The 17,530-nt window shown below is 47.4% G+C and overlaps 1 protein-coding gene across 2 annotated transcripts in view; it reads right to left on the bottom strand.

Moving 5' to 3' along the window:
* The window catches only part of HUWE1 (HECT, UBA and WWE domain containing E3 ubiquitin protein ligase 1), a 1,655,742-nt gene that overhangs the window by 1,299,350 nt on the left and 338,862 nt on the right, over positions 1-17,530 (bottom strand). For both annotated transcript variants that reach the window (XM_078664564.1, XM_078664565.1), the window contains one exon: positions 11,760-12,005. In XM_078664564.1, the coding sequence (XP_078520690.1) occupies positions 11,760-12,005 (246 nt within the window). The remainder of the gene's footprint in view (positions 1-11,759; positions 12,006-17,530) is intronic.

The following is a 17,530-nucleotide window of genomic DNA, read 5'->3' as shown; positions in this document are numbered from 1 at the left end:
TTAGTGAAAGTGTGTATGGTAGACCATGTAGCTGCCCTACATATGTCTAAGGGGATATTTACTAGGAAAGCCATGGATCCCCCCATTTTTCGCGTAGTGTGTGCTCTTGGAGGGAATTGTTAAAGTGCGCTTTGCCTTTTGATAGCATATTTGAATGCATTTAACGATCCATCTGGCTATTCCTGCCTTGGAAATGGGATTACCTTTATGTTGTGGTGAAAAAGCAACAAATAGTTGCTTTGTCTTTCTGAACGATTTTGTTCTATCCACGTAATATAGCAGGGCTCTTTTAACGTCTCGGGTGTGTAGAGCGCGTTCAGCCACGGATTGCGGGTTCTGAAAGAACACTGGCAATTCTATGAACCGATTGATGTTGGAAGTAGATACGATTTTTTGTCACAAATTTAGGGTTTGTACGAAGCCCCTACTTTATTTTGGTGTATTTGCATGAAGGGTTCCTGAATGGTTAGTGCTTGTAGTTCACTTACTCTCCTGAGGGAGGGAATAGCAATTAAAAATGCCATCTTCCATGTTAAGAATTGTAGTTCGCATGAATGAAGTGGTTCAAATGTGGCCCCATGAGTCTGGTTAGTACTACGTTTAAGTTCCAGACTGGAGACAGTGGATGCTTAGGAGGGATAATTCTTTGAAGTCCCTCCATAAAAGCTTTGATAGGTAGTATTTTGAACAGGGACAAGTGTTGCCTGTTTTGAAGATATGCTGCTATAGCAGCGAGGTGTAGCCTCATGGATGAGTATGCTAGGTTACATCTATGAAGATGAAGCAGATAGATTAAATTCTGGATGGAGGCATCTCATGGATTGATTTGGTTATTATTACAATATATTACAAATCTTTTCCACTTAGCTGCGTAGCATGCTCTAGTAGTGGGGCGCCTTGCTTCCTTGATAATGTTCATGCAGTCTGAAAGCAAGTCAAGATATCCGAACTCTAAGACTTCAGGAGCCAGATCGCTGGGTTCATCAGATTGGGATCTGGGTGCCTGATTTCTCCATGGTTCTGTGTTAGCAATTGTGGCGAAAGGTGCAGTCTTTGGTGAGGAACTACTGAGATTCTAGGAGTGTCGTGTACCATGGCTGTCTTCCCCATGTGGGAGCAACCAGGATCATTGTGAGTGACTGCTGACGTAGTTTGCGTGCCACCAGCGGAATCAGTGGGGTTGGTGGAAAAGCGTACGCAAGTCTGCCTGACCAGTTCATCCATATCGCATTGCCCAGTGACAACGGGTGTGGGAACCTGTCGGCGAAGGACGAGCAAATAGATCTATGTCTGGATGTCCCCACTTTTGGAAGAATGGTTGGAGAACTTGAGGATGAATCTCCTATTCGTTTATTTGCTGATATTGTCGGCTCAGTAGGTCTGCTATCTGGTTGTCTATTCCTGGGAGGTGTTCTGCCAGGAGATAAATGTTTTGAGGAATTACCGACTTCCATATGCTCTGTGCTAGGTGGGAAAGTTGTAGAGAGTGTCCCTCCTTGTTTCTGGATGTAGTACATGGCTGTCATGTTGTCCGTCCGGATTAACACAGCCTTGTTGGTTAAGTATTTCTGAAAAGCCCTCATTGCTAGCAATACTGCTAGTAACTAAGTAGTTTATATGTAGTGTCTTCTGTTTGATTGTCCAGAGACCTTGGACTGTGTATTAATGTAGGTGGGCTCCCCAACCTGTCAGTGATGCATCCGCTGTTAATACTAACTGTGGAACTGGCTCTTGCAACAGTCGTCCCTTGGAAAGGTTTTGTGGATTCCACCGCTGCAGACAACGGTAAGTGCGACTGTCTACCAACACTAGGTCTTGTAATTGTCCTTGAGCTTGGTTCCACTGGCGTGCTAGGCATTGTTGTAAGGGGCGCATGTGCAGTCGAGCGTGAGGGACGATGAATATGCAGGAGGCCATCATGCCTATGAGCTGCATGAACACTCGAGCTGGCAGGGAGTGTTGTGGCTGAAATTTGTGAATGAGATTGTATGGTGGCTATCCTGTTATCGTTTGGATATTCCCTTGCTACTATGGTGTTGATTGTTGCTCCCAGATATTGCTGTATGTGGGAGGGTTGCAGATGTGACTTTGGGTAGTTTATGGAAAATCCTAGATCGTGCAGTGTCTAGCGTGTGAGAAATGTGGCTGGCCACACTGTGCGTATGAGTTAGCCTTTATGAGCCAATAGTCGAGGTAGGGGAACACATGAATGTGTTGCCTCTGTAGGTGTGCTGACACTACTGCTAGGCATTTTGTGAACACCCTTGGTGCCGTATTTACTCCAAAGGGGAGAAGTTTGAATTGATAGTGCCGACCTTCTATTGTGAACCTGAGGTATCTCCTGTGAGCTGGATGTATGGGGATGTGTAAGTATGCATCCTTGAGGTCTAATGTGGCGAGGAAGTCGCCTTGCTGGAGTAGTGGGAGTACTTGTAGAGTGATCATATGGAAATGATCTGAGTGTATGTATTGGTTCAACGTTCCGAGGTCTAGTATTGGTCTGAGGGATCCATCTTTTTTGAGAATGAGGAAGAATAGAGAGTATACTCCTGTCCCTTGATGTTGCAATGGGACTGGCTCTATGGCACCTTTTTGGAGCATGGAGAGCACCTCTTGTTGTAACAGCATAATGTGTTCTTTGGATACTGTATCCGCATCTTTTTTCATCTTTTCTAAGATGGTATCTACTGCAGGGCCAAACAAGAAATCTTGGTTAATGGGCTGGTTGAGGATGGTTGATTGCACTTCATTCTTAAAGCCGGAAATGCGTAGCCATGCATGCCGGCGTAGTAATACGCTAGTGTTGATCGACCTGGCAAGCTGTGTCAGCTGCAGCAAGGGCGCATTTAATGGAAGCGTTAGTGATAAATTTGCCTTCCTGTATTAGGTCGTTTGCTTTAGCTTTAAAAGGTTCTGGCAGGTGTTGTAGTAAACCCTCCAGTTGGTCATAGTGTGCTCTATTGTAACGTGCTAAGAGCTTGTGTGTTGGCAATTCTCCAGGTATTTGCTGCCTGGGAGGCCACTCTTACCGGAGGCTTCTAATATCTTTGACTTTGTCGGGGAGCATCTTCTGTCGTTTGCGAATTAGCTCGTTTTCTAGCATTTGATACAACTAGTGCGTCTAATGGTAACGGAGTCTTAATATAAGAAGGGTCTGTAGGGGCTGATTTATATTTTTTTTACTCAATTCTGGGTTTGAGGACACGCGCTCTGACTGGGTCTTTAAATATGTCTGGCGCGTGTTTTAGTACCCCTTTTAACATAGTAAGTGTACGTACACTTTTCTCAGATGTTGGAAAGGTGTCAAATAGGAAATCCTCTTCTATTGGGTCAGTGTGCATGTCTACACCATGATACTTAGCTGCCATATCCACTAGACGGTTAAAAACAATGGCGTAGTCAGTAGGAGACGGTTTTGTAGGATATGTAGAGGTGTTAGGGAAGGGTTGTGGATCATATGCATCATATGATGCATATTACGGCCACTCCATGTGTTATCTTGGATATCCTGATCTTTGGGTTCTACAAAAGCATCCTGAGGATCTTTCATCCCCCCCATGTTTCCGGTCTCATCATAACCTGAAGGTGTAGGAGAGTAAGGCACATAAGGCATATCAGGAATGAAAGGAGGAGGAGTAAAAGGCCTTGAAGGAGATGTTCCAAAGTCTTTTTTCTTTGGAAGAACAGGAGAAGAATTGTCAGTGTCCAATGATCTTTTCTTCCTCTTGTAAACTGTTAAGTGTCCTGTTTCAGGGTCTTTATACAGTTTAGATTGTTCTGCGCTCACTGGATAAGGATGGAAAAGTTCTTCAACTGTCCGTGGTTTTGGCGCCGAAGTTTTTGACTTGGTCGCTTGTTTGTGGTGAGTCTTTGGCTCGAGGGCCTTCGGCTGTGGAGCTTTTTTCGACTCGACTGCTGTTTTCGGGTCGGGGACCTTTTTTGGGTCGACGACTTTTTGGTTCGACGTCTTGTTGGCTGTACTGCCTTTTTCGGATCTACAACCTTTTTCGGATCGACAACCTTTTTCGGTTTGATGCGTTTTTTGGGCTAGATGACCCCTTTTGGCTCGAGGATCTTTGTAGACTCGACGGCCTTCTTCGGGCTGGTTTGTCTGATCTGCTTTCTTTAGATCTACACCTTTTTTCGGCTCGACTGCCTTTTTCGGGTAGACTGTTTTTTTCGGATCGATGACCCTCTTTGGTTCGACGCCCTTTTTTGGATCGATGACCTTTGGCTCAACAACCCTTTTAGGTTCGACGGCCTTCTTGGGAAGAGTGTTGCTCGTTCTATGGGGTATCAGAAGGTTTGGGTATGGTCTTCGGAGCCGAGCCGGAAGGCGGGGCTTCTGAAGGAGTCTGTCGGTCTCTGCTAAGGCCTTTAGGCAGTGCTTCAACCGGAGCCTTGTCTTGAGGTGGAAGCAGGGTCAGGGCTTTGGTACTCACGGTTTGCCCCAGTGTGATCTGGTCATCTGAGTCAGACTGGTCCTCTGCAGTGACTATTTCTAGGTCAGAGTCCGCCGCTTCCGGGAGTTCCTGTTAGTCGTCGAAAATGTTCTCCGGTTCCGGTGCCCGCCGCTGCATCTCTTGTCTAGCGGCCCTTCGGTTCCGGATAGTTTTCTTCGACCGGAACTGAGCACAAGCTGGACAGTTTTCCTCATTGTGCTCCGGAGACAGGCACTTGTTGCATACTGTAAGTTTATCAGTATGTGGAAATTTGGAGTGACATTGTGGGCATCTTTTAAACTGGGTACTTTCCATCGGCAGGAGGCCCACGTGGCGTCGAAAAGGCCCAACGGCCCGCGTCGACGACCGGATCGAGATGGAAAGTATTATCGAGTCAAGGGGTACCGAACGAGAATACCGTCGAGGTAGAAGGCCTTTTGGCCTTAGAAAGTTGAAAACTCTCGGAAGTTGGAAATGAGGAATAGCATCCGAACCCAATGGCGGAGAAAAACAATCTGACGATGGAGGGGATGCCCATGTGCACTGTAGTCCAGGGGAGGAGTCACCTATCTCGTGATACTTCGAAGACTCTTCCAGGACAACAAGGTGCAAACATCCGGACCCAATGCCTCGAACCTGGCAGTTCCACAGATTGATTGGAGGTGGAAAGGAGATATGACTTTGGGAAGGAATTTTGGATTGGTATGGAGAACAACCTTATTGTGGTGCATTTGCAAAAAGGGTTCTTGAATGGTTAGAGCTTGTAATTCACTAACACTCTGTAACGAAGTAATAGCCACTAGGAACGCAACCTTCCATGTTAAGAATTGTAGTTCACATTTGTGTAATTGTTCGAAGGGAGGTCCCATTAGACTCGTAAGAACAATGTTTAAGTTCCACACAGGTGAGGGTGGTACTCTGGGAGGAATTTCTTTTTAAGCCTTCCATGAAAACTGTATTGGCAGGCACTCTGAACAGAGATAGATGCTGCTCATTTTGAAGATATGCTGCTATGGCAGCAAGATGCAGTCTAATAGAAGTGTAGGTTAAGTTACATCTTTGGAGGTGTAATAAGTATCCTAGGATGTATTGAATGGACAAGTCTAAAGGATTATTATTGTTGTTGTGGCAATATATTACAAAGCGTTTCCACTTAGCTGCATAGCATGCTCTAGTGGTTGGACGTCTAGCTTCTTTTATAACATTCATGCAGTCTGGAGGGATGTTAAGGTATCCAGACTCTAGGACTTCAGAAGCCAGATCGCAAGGTTGAGCTGAGCTGGGTCCGGGTGTCTGATCTCTCCACGGTTCTGTGTTAAGAGGTGTGGAGACAGGTGCAATTTATGGTGCGGTACTACAGACAGTTGTAGCAGTGTGGTGTACCACGGCTGTCTGGCCCACGTTGGGGCAACTAGGATGAGGGTTAGAGAATGCTGCTGTAGTTTGCGTACTAGTGGCATGAGTGGTAGAGGTGGAAAAGCGTACGCAAATCTGCCCGACCAGTTCATGCATGTGGCAATGCCTTTGGACAATGGGTGTGGATGCCTGGCGACGAAGCTTGGGCGTTTGTGTGTGGCAAGGAGGTCTATCTGAGGTTGTCCCCACATGTGAAAGAATGGTTGAAGAACTTGCAGATGAAGTTCCCACTCGTGGATCTGTTGTGTTTGATGACTTAACAGATCTGCCAAGGTATTTTGTACTCCTGGAACATGCTGGGTTAGTAGAAATATGTTTTGAGGTAGAGCCCACCGCCATATGTCCTGTGCTAGGAGAGTTGCAGGGAGTGTGTGCCTCCCTGCTTCTGTATGTAATACATGGCTGTCATGTTGTCTGTGCAGACTAACAGCTTTGTTTGATACTTGCTTTTGAAAAGCTTTCAGTGCTAAGAATATGGCAAGGTGATTGATATGGAGTAGTTTCTGTTGTGGTGTCCACTTGCCTTGCATGGTCTGTTGTAGGAGGTGGGCTCCCCAGCCGGAGAGCGATGCGTCCGCTGTCAAGACGATCTGAGGAACTGGCTCTAGGAACAGTCGCCCTTTGGAAAGGTTTTTGGTGTTCCACCACTGCAGAGAGCGATGAGTCCGACCGTCTACCAACACTAGGTCTGTTAATTGTCCTTGAGCCTGGTTCCATTGACGTGCTAAGCACTCTTGTAGCGGACACATTTGTAGTCTTGCATGGGGCACTATGAAGATGCAAGAGGCCATCATCCTTACGAGTTGCATGAACACTCGTGCTGGGAGGAAGTGTTGTAGCTGAAACTTTGAGAGACGAGCTTGCATGCTGGCTATCCTTACTGGAGTGGGATACGGTAGCGCTTTGGAGGTATTTATTGTGGCACCGAGGTACTGTTGTATTTTGGATGGCTGTAGATGGGACTTGGTGTGGTTTATTGTGAACCCCAAGTTGTGCAGCAGTTGAATAGTGGCATGCGTGTGCTGCACGCACTGATTGTATGAGCTGGCTTTTATGAGCCAGTCGTCGAGGTACGGGAAGACATGGATGTGCTGTCTTCGTAAATGCGCTGCCACTACTGCTAGGCACTTGGTAAATACTCTTGGTGCTGTTGTGACTCCGAATGGGAGTACTTTGAATTGATAGTGCTGATCACAAATCTTAGATACTTCCTGTGAGCTTTGTGAATGTGGAAGTATGGGTCTTTGAGGTCTAGAGTGGCCAGGAAGTCGTCTTGTAACAAGAGAGTAAGGACTTGCTGGAGTGTGACCATGTGAAAATGGTCTGACTGTATGTATGTTTAGAGGTCTGAGGTCTAGAATAGGCCTTAGAGAGCCGTCCTTCTTTGGGATAAGAAAGTATAGGGAGTAAACTCCCTTGTTTTGTTGGTGCAGCGGAACTGGTTCTATTGCACTTTTTTCTAGCAGAGATATCACTTCTTGCTTTAGCAGTGATAGATGCTCTTGTGACATTGGACGCTGTTTGGGTGGGATGTTTGGGGGATAGACGTTAGTTCTAGACAGTAACCTGATTGCATAATTTGTCACACCCACCTGTCTGATGTGATGTTGATCCAGGCAGGAAGGAATTGTTGTAGTCTTCCCCCACAGGAGTGGAATGGTGGGGGGGGAGTGAAGGGAAGTCATTGGGCAGGGGTGGAGGCAGAGCAGGAGTTGTTGGTTTTGCCTCTGTTATTGTTGCCTCTATAACCCCCTCTTTGGTAAACCTTAGTGAATGTAGATTGGTTAGGGGCTTTATAGGACGTGGAAGGGCTATCGGAGGAGTAGCCTCTTGTGTTGCCTCTATATGATGAGTGACAAAAAGAACGTCTAGGGCTCCCATAGATTTGGCTGTGTCACTATCTTTTTTCATTTTCTCTAAGGACACATCTACATTAGGGCCAAATAGGTGTTGCTCATCAAATGGCTGATTTAAGATAGAATTTTGTACTTCAGGTTTGAAACCTGAAATGCGTAGCCAGGCATGCCTATGGAGAAGGACGCTGGTGTTAATTGCCCTTGAGGCAGTATCTGCGGCATCTAGAGCACAACAAATGGAAGTGTTGGTGATGTTTTTACCTTCCTGTACGAGTTCATTGGCCCTATTTTTGTATTTATCTGGCAGATGTTGCATGATGGATTCTAGCTCATCATAGTGTGCCCTGTCATATCTCGCCAATAGCGCTTGAGTATTGGTGATGCGCCATATGTTAGCTGCTTGTGAGGCTGTGCGCTTACCAGAGGCGTCAAGGAGTTTAGATTCCTTATCTGGTGGTGGTGCGTCACCTGATGGTTGTGAGTTAGCACGTTTACGTGCATTGGATACTACTAAGGAATCTAGTGGTGCTGGGCCTCTAATGTAAACTGGGCCAGCAGGGGCAGCTTTGTTTTCGAGCCCTAACCGAATCTTTAAACACGTCTGTTGCGTGCTTAATGACTCCTTTAAGCATTGGTGAAATGGCGATGGACCTTTGTGTATTATCAAAAGTGTCCAATAAAAAAATCTTCCACAGCATCTGCGTGCAGATCAACCCCATGGTATTGTGCAGCTCTCTGGACTAATAGGTTAAAACCTATAGTGTCTTCTGGTGGGGAGGGCCTGGAGGGATACACATCAGGGGTGTTATAATCATCCCATGGGTTAGGTGATTGGGGGGGGGGGACTATCTGTCCCTACTGGGTTATAGGCACCCGTGTAAACAGAGTCTGTATCTGCTATATCCTCTGGCTCAGTGGATTGTGCAGGTAAATGGTGTGGTGTAGGAGTTTTTGGCGCAGGTGGAGAAGGGACTTTTAATGGGGAAGTTGCAATGTCTCTTCTTGGGAGGAGGAGTTGCAGGCTTTTCTTGTGGTCTCTTAGAGCTAAGAGTTAGTTGGCCAGTCTTAGGATCCCTTACAAGAGTCTTTTGAGTGGGATCTGGTGTAAAAAGCTCTCCTGAGGGAGATAGATCTCTCGGTGTCGAAGGTTTCGGTTCCAAAGGCTTTTTCGGCACCGACTCAGCGGCTGGTTTAGGGTCTTTCGGCTTGGAGCCGTGAGGTTTTGGAATGTCTAACTGGAACATGTTTTTTCGGTTCCGAAGAATGTGGGTCGAGACCTTTAGGCAGTTTTTTGCTCGGCGTGCGGTTTGGACGTCGATGAGCCGGTGCCAGTTGCTTGGGTGTGGGAGCAGCTGGCGTCGATGCGGAAGATGGCTTTTTTTCGATGTCGGTTTAGGATCAACACCGGGCGGAGGCTGGCTCGAGCCCGAGCCGCCTGGAGGCTTAATAGGCTTCTTTGCTGAGCCCGAAGGCAGGGTATGGGAAGCAGTCTCTCGGTGTCCACCCGGGCCCGAAGGTGAGGGTGTGACGAAGCCTTTTTAGGGTGTCGAGGAAGGGTCGGGGTCGACGGTCTTACTTACGACCGGGTGCGCTGGAGTGATGTCTTCGGCTTGCTGGTGTTCTGGCATGTCGACTCCTCCTTCGAAGATGTCGCCTGGAATCGGAGCGGACGAGCGAGCCATTGTTCTTCGAGCTAGTCGGTCTCGAAACGTTTTCTTAGAGCGGAAAGAGGCACAAGCGGAACAGTCTCTAGCCTCGTGCTCCGGTGAGAGGCAAAGGTTGCACACCTCATGTAGATCGGTGTGGGGAAACTTCAATCCACATTGAGGACACTTCTTGAATGGCATCCTTTCCATGAGCCAGAGAGTGAGGCCTAGTTAGGCCCGAAGGCCTTTGTCAACGACCAGAATCGAAGACTTCGAACTGGAGAAGGATTGCGCCGATGTGGGGACACGATCGAAACAATACTGTTGAAATGGTGAGGATTGCGTGCCAAAGGAAACCGATTCCAAACGGGAGCGCTGGAAACACATCAGAGCCCGGTGGCGGAAGAAAACAATCTGGGGATGGAGCCGATGCCCATGCGGAATATGGTCCAAAGGAGGAGTCACCCATCTCATGACTTCCAAACAACTTTTCAGGACAAAAACAAACTGCAAACATCCGGGCACAACACAAGTGGCGATCTATGCAGCGTGAAATCTGCAGCTCATATGCCTCTAACTGTACTATCCAACTCATCTCCACATAAACTGATCACTCTTATCTATAGTACTACACAAGAAACGTCCCCCATTATGGTAAGCACACCCAAAACGCAGTGGGAGGGTGATACAGACAACGTGATAACAGACAAGCAGTGGCAATTCTGCTGTTCGCAGTTAGAACATCTTTCACCAAACTACAGGCTGCGGCTAATACATTTCAAATTTTTTACATGGAGTGTATAGAACGCTTCTCCAGTTACACTGTATGGGTTTACAGCCTGACGCGAGATGGTGGAGGTGTGGGTCCCAAGATGCGACGTTCATACACCTGTCCTGGCACTGTAGGTCGGTAGCACAGTACTGGGGAGAAGTGAGTAAACACGTTGGAGATATCACCGAAGCTCAGATACATCTCACCCCACTGATGGCACTATTGGGGTTTGTACTAGAAATCCCAAAGTGTTCGGGCAAACTGACGGCTATGCTGCTGTTGTTGGCAAAACAGGTAGCTATGCACTGGAAGCAGCACAGCCCCCCTACGATAGCAGGATGGCTGCAGGCGGCTACGTACTGCAGGGATCAACTAACAAATTATTGAAGCCGATGCCTGCTAGATCTCTGTCTGTGGATATCTGGGAGCGGTTTCCGAGGTGGCTGGGTTTGGGAGGCGCTGACCTCTGGGAAAATCATTGAATTGTATCTAAGGACAGGGGCGGGGAGGGGACAATACCACTCAACGAATCCGCAGAGGGTATAGATGTCCCGGTCCAACTAACGGAATTGATAGGAGACAATACATGGACAGAAATGGGAGAAGTTCTAGCAACCTACAGAGTAACAATACAGATAGGCACACATCACAGAATTAGTACCTAGAGTTTGGCAGAGGGAGTGGGGGAGGGGGGGTTATGGGGTGTAACGGTTTCATAAATTAGTTTAGTAGGTAGAGTTGCAAAGCAAATGCAGCAGTTTGATTAAAATGACACATACTGTATAGCAATTACGAGTCGCAGCCGGACCCAAGGGATGTCGGCATTAAGGCTGTATACAACAACTTGCAGGTGTGTTATGTGAGCTGCCGGCCCCTTGGGTTGTAGGCAATAAGCTGTGTTAACTGTATAAGTAGCAACAAACTAATAAAAAAATTTAAAAAACAGACACTGGCATCTGTGTGGGTTTAATGTGCTGAGAAGTTTGATACCAAACGTCCCAGTTTTCAGTAAAGCCATTATGGTACTGTGGAGTTTGTAATGGCAACTTATCGCACCATATACTCTTAATGGCATTACTGCACTTACAATGCTTAGACACAGAAGGGGTACAGGGCTCATGCACCTGTATCCTCACCACTGGTATAGTGCACCCAGCTAGATGGGTGGCTGACCTATGCCAGGGCAGTGGGTTGTAGGCATGGCACACAGGGCTGTGTGCCATGTCGACTCTTCACTTTGTTCTGCACCAAGACACACAGCCTGCAATGGCAGTGTGTGTGTGTGTAAAGGTACAGGGCCCCTGAGGGTCACACAATGAATCCTTCAGCCCTTAGAGGCCGTCTCTGGCCACACAACCCTTGGTACCCATGGTACCTTTTACAAGGGACTGACATGTGGCCAGAGCGGTCCCAATTGGGGGTACAAGGTACAGTTTTAGGGAAAGCAACAGACCCTTGGTAGCCTGATTGGCAGGGACCCAGGGCGCATCAAGCAAAAGTGCAACATTAGTCTGGCAAAAAGTGGGGGCCTAAAAGGAATACGGTTTCATGTAATCCATTACTTTTGAAAAAGCACATGGAGAGAATACTAGTAAAAAGATGAGAACTGACAGAAAGCAATACTCACTTGTCCTACTCTGCAGGTGTGCACAAACATCATGATGTAGGCATGTGCTGCCGTGAGGGCGTGCAGTAATGGAGTGGCCTGCGCAGATAGGGTAGCATCAACAACGTTGCCGGCGCATGCCAACTCCCTTAGCAGAACAGAACCTCCGGGTGACTCAATGGGCCGATGCAAAGGCTCCAAGGATGACAGGATGGAGTCCAGCTGGAGGAGTCCTTCCTGCAACACCTTTGGCTCGTGAGACAGCGTCTGGCAGAGAAACAACAAAAACCAAAGACCAGAACAAATGTTATTTAGCAAGCACGAGACAGGATTGACAACTGGCATGGAATCAAAGGCTAGGACTGTTTCAAAAAGAAGAACTCGAGCTCTCAAGGAAAAGACCTTTTGAACTTTAGAATACAGCAACGTTACCCAAGACGGCACAGCTATTGTTCAGAAACCAGACCTTACTGCAGCAGAATCAACCAGCATTGAATGCACAGATGTCAAACCAACGAAAAAATAATTTGACAACAATCTTTACTGTAATTTTTCTCTAACTTCCTAATTTCTCCGTGGCCATCTGATGCTTAACAGAGGAGTCAAATACTGAAAAGACACCTCTGCCACCTAGTTCTCCTCTTATTTCTTTAAGATATTATCCTTGGTGAAGGAAGCGGGCTCTGTATATACTATACCAAAATGAGGTATTGTGTGCACAGAGTCCTGTGGATCCCCAAAGGCTTACAGAGGTAAACGTAGATAGCACCTCTGTTTGTGGTAGTGTGGGCGAGCAGTTCGGCTTTATCAGAAGGTAGGTTTAAGCATTTATTGTACACACTCTGGCAAGAAATGTTACACTCAATGACTGAACTCAGACCAATTGTTTTGTGTAAAAATATTTTTTTTTTATTTTTTTTTTTAGAACTAAGCAGGCCTTGGTGCAGGTAAGTAAATATAGTACTTTTCTGGTATAATATAGGTGAATGCAGTTGGCTTTGTAACAGGTAAGCCAAATGTTCAGAAACAGGTAAAGTTACTTTGCAGTTACTGCTGGCTGCATGGCGCACCGGGATTCCGCTGGAGGTCAGGAATGGCCGGTAGGTCTGGGCCCAAGTCAGTTGGTGGCGTCTTCTTCCTTCTTCAGCACGGCTCTTTGGTACTTAGTTCTCATCTGCAGAGGCATGGTTTGGGGCTGCCCCTAAACAAAAAATGTAGGGGCATTTCAGTGGGGTACAGGTCGGGACCTACGGGTCCCTTCCGTGGGGTGGGTACACCCCTATTATGCCACCCCCCATTGGGAGGGGGGCATAAGAATCACTCTGGTTGGTTGGGTCCCCACATCTTCAAGATGGCAGGGACTGAGTTGTGCTTCACCTCACCTCCCCCACCTGAGGGGGGTTGGCAAAGGTGGGCACACCTCTCCTATCTTGTTTTCCCGCCAACACTCAGGGGGAGGGGGGCTGGGGGAGCAGTTCCGGATTCAGTCAAAGAGCCAGGTCTTGTGGTCCTTCCTGAAGGTGTGCAGAGTGGCGGAGCGTCTGATGTTCACAGGGAGATCGTTCCAGGTCTTGAGGTCCTTCCTGAATGTGTTCAGGGTCGTGGCGCGTCTGATGTTCACAGGGAGATCGTTCCAGGTCTTGGGCGCGATGTAGGAGAAAGCTGGGGGAGCAGCTCTGGATTCAGTCAAAGAGCCAGGTCTTGAGGTCCTTCCTGAATGTGTGCAGGGTCGTGGCGCGTCTGATGTTCACAGGGAGCTCGTTCCAGGTCTTGAGGTCCTTCCTGAATGTGTTCAGGGTTGTGGCGCGCCTGATGTTCACAGGGAGATCGTTCCAGGTCTTGAGGTCCTTCCTGAATGTGTGCAGGGTTGTGGCACGTCTGATGTTCACAGGGAGATCGTTCCAGGTCTTGGGTGCGATGTAGGAGAAAGCTGGGGGAGCAGCTCTGGATTCAGTCAAAGAGCCAGGTCTTGAGGTCCTTCCTGAATGTGTGCAGGGTTGTGGCGCGTCTGATGTTCACAGGGAGATCGTTCCAGGTCTTGAGGTACTTCCTGAATGTGTGCAGGGTTGTGGCACGTCTGATGTTCACAGGGAGATCGTTCCAGGTCTTGGGCGCGATGTAGGAGAAAGCTGGGGGAGCAGCTCTGGATTCAGTCAAAGAGCCAGGTCTTGAGGTCCTTCCTGGATGTGTGCAGGGTCGTGGCGCGTCTGATGTTCACAGGGAGATCGTTCCAGGTCTTGAGGTCCATCCTGAATGTGTGCAGGGTCGTGGCGCGTCTGATGTTCACAGGGAGATCGTTCCAGGTCTTGGGCGCGATGTAGGAGAAAGCTGTTCCCCCAGATCTGTTTCTGCGGATGCGTGGGACCTCTGCCAGGGAGAGTTTGGCAGAGCAGAGGTTCCTATTGGGAACGTGGAAGGATACTCTCGGTGAGGTATTTGGGCCACATCTTGAGGGATTTGTTGGCGTGGGTGAGTAGTTTGAAGGTGACCCGCTTTTCCACGGGGAGCCAGTGGAGGTCTCGTATGTGTTGGGTCATGTGCTCGTAGCACGGAGTCTCGAGGAGGAGTCTGGCTGCAGCGTTCTGGATGGTTTAGAGTCTGTGTAGAAGTGTTCTGTTAATTCTGGCGTATAGGGCATTGCCGTAGTTGAGTCTGCTGGTTATGAGTGCGTGGGTGACGATCCTTCTGCATTCGGGGGGAAGGGGTCCATTTGAATGTCTTGCGGAGGATGCGTACGCAGTACAAACAGATGGAGACCGTGTTGATCTGGCAGTTCATGGAGAGGGTGGAGTAGAGGATGATGCCAAGGTTTCGTACGTGGTCTGTAGGGGTAGGTGGGTTGCGGAGGGTCAGCAGGTCTTGTCCCAGGCAGAGTTGCAGGGTCTGAGGAGGAGGACTTCTGTCTTCTCTGAGTTGAGCTTCATCCAGGCTGCGAAGTTCTTCATTCCTTTCTAGAAACAGAGTCTGGTGCCTTCAGGCTTCTTCGTGAGTGAGAGGATAAGCTGGGTGTCACCAGCGTAGGATACAATGCTGAGGCTATGCAGACGATGGCAGCGAGGGGGGCCAAGAAGATGTTGAAGAGCGTGGGGCTGAGTGGTTATCCTCGAGGTACTCCGCAGTTGCTATCTGTGGGTTCGAAGAGGAAGGGAGAGTCTGATCCTCAGGGTTCCGGAGAGAAAGGATTTGATCGAGTCGAGGGCGGATCCTTGCATCCCGCGTCGTGAAGTCTGGCTGTGAATGTGCGATGTTAGACGTGTCGAAAGCTGCAGAGGGGTCTAGCAGGATGAGGGCTGCAGTGTGTCCCTGCTCGAATATCATGCGGATGTCGTCTGTGGCTGCAAGGAGGGCAGTCTCGGTGCTGTGGCTGCTGCGGAATCCAGACTGGGAGGAGTCCAAGATTGCAAGGAAAATCTAGCAGGGAAATCTAGCAGAAAGTGAGTGGGGATGGGGGGGGGGGTACTGCAACAGAAACCCAGCTTCCTACATCAAGCAGGACTTGGTACAGGTAGGTAAAATGTACTTTAAAAAATGCAGTGGTCCTCATTGCAAGACAAGCTTCATGCGTCACTTGCACACAAAAACTGCCTCAACTTCCTGGAACACGGAAGATCCTAGAGCAAAAACATATGTATTGATGCTCAGAACAGAGAAAAAAGGACCATAGCCACAGAAAGCAAATTGAAAGAGGCCAGAAAACATCATAAAAAAATAACATGGAGCCTCAAACAAACGCAGGAACAACGTAAACATATATACTCCTGGTTATCGCCCAGCAAGCTTAGAGAATTTTGGGAATATGTAAATGGCTTAGCAAACCCCATACAGCAAGGAGAAGGTTTTACTGGCCACCGCATGTGGAAAAAATATATGCAGACTTGGACAAAACCATCTTTCCACACTGCCCAGCTGCAGAACTCGAATTTAACAGATTTATGCGTGGACGCGTTTCGGTGGGGTCAAATAGATAATGCCACCTTCTTCAGGACTTTAATAGATAATATTCCTTCCTTCTATTTTTTAGATTCAATGCGTATATCTTGATTTGAATCCTCTCTTATCTATTAAGAAAGCCCGGTTAGTCAATGCCGGATACCCGGGGAGACGGCATGTGGCTTAACAGTTATGTACGAAGGGATTCAATTTCCTTCATGTTGAATAACTCATCTGGTCTTAAAAACAATTCTTGAGCGACTCTAATTCTGCAATCCTTGGGTGTTAATAAAAAGTCTTAAATCTGTAGCGCTGTCACAATTATCAGTGACTTTTAGTCATTCAGATGTAAACTATAGTTTGCACCTTTTCTTTCTATTTTTAAAGAAACTTGGGCTCGATAAGTTTTTGTTGTGCTGCCAAACACATCCGTGCACCGCGTGTGTTCGCCGGTATAATATACCGGCGAACAAATAAAGGATTGCAGAATTAAAGAGTCCCTCAAGAATTGTTTATAAGACCAGAGGAGTTATTCAACATGAAGGAAATTGAAACCCTTCGTACATAACTGTTAAGGCATATGCCGTCTCCCCGGGTATCCGGCATTGACTAACCTGGCTTTCTTAATAGATGTTATGATTCAAATCAAGATATAGGCATTGAATCTAAAAATTAGAAGGAAGGAATATTATCTATTCAAGTCCTGAAGAAGGTGGCATTATCTATTTGACCCCACCAAAACGAGTCTACGCATAAATCTGTTAAATTTGAAATTGGGGCAAGAAATATAGAGGCCAGATTTTATTGCCATTTGCCTAGTTTACAATCTTCTTGAATTAACTTTGCAAAGGCACATTTGATTTGCCTTATTTATGATCCTTCAAAGAAGTGTTTGAGTTTTGTCACAACCATGTATTGTTGCTTGTAGGATGTATGGATTGAAGAATTTGTCTGTCTTTTTTCTAGAATGTACTTTATGATTTTGACATGTTTTTATTATGTGCTTAGCCTAACGTTTTGACACTGATATTTTAGTCAGAATTTTTATTAAATGTATATGTAGTATACTTGTAAAGCGCACAGCTGCCCCAGCAACGGGGCGTCCCGGCGCTGTATAACTCTGGGGAACCCGTCCTGGCTTTCCCTGTGGGATGGTCCCTTGCTGGGAGTCCCCAAGGTGGAGCCAGGCATCCCCGGAATTGGTGGGGCCGTTGTGGAGATTAGGCAAGCTAATGCCCAGAGTTGCCGAGTTTAACCCCTGATTAGAGTAAGCACCGAAGCGAGAATTATCGAGTCCGCTGACCAGGGTCCAGGACCCTGCCGCGTCGGGAATTGAACCCTGGTCCCAGGCTGACTTCTGCTCTCAGGCCTGCCGCCTCTAACCAGTGAGCCACACTACTCCAATGATTGTTTTGTTGTATTCCTTATGGAGGTGTTCCAAGTATGAAATATAACAGAGTGACAGTATTGATATTAAGTGGAGTGATTTGAAACTGTTTAGTCCAAAGTGAATCTTTATTTGCTTGTCAACTTTGGTGCTCTGTCTCTTTGGACGGTTTGAGCCCCTCTCCTTGTTTTCAAGGTACCGAGAAGTTTGATACCAAACTTCAATTCTTAGTAAAGCCATTATGGAGCCAGGGAGTAAGTAATGACCAACTCCCAGACCATATACTCTAAGGCTTTACTACACTTACAATGGCTAAGAGTGGGTTTAGACACTGTAGGGGTAAAGGGCTCTTGTCACTGTATCCTCATCTTAAGGCTAGTGCACCCTGCTAGAGGGGTGACTTAAGTAGGCCTCAGGTGGTGGTTTGTAGGCATGGCACACAGGGGTGTGTGCCATGTCTACTTCACTTTTCTCT

This window comes from Lissotriton helveticus, chromosome 10 (assembly GCF_964261635.1).
Source record: "Lissotriton helveticus chromosome 10, aLisHel1.1, whole genome shotgun sequence".
NCBI lineage: Eukaryota > Metazoa > Chordata > Amphibia > Caudata > Salamandridae > Lissotriton > Lissotriton helveticus.
The sequence above is the reverse complement of the archived record's forward strand: the minus strand, read 5'-3'. Positions and strand labels throughout refer to the sequence as shown.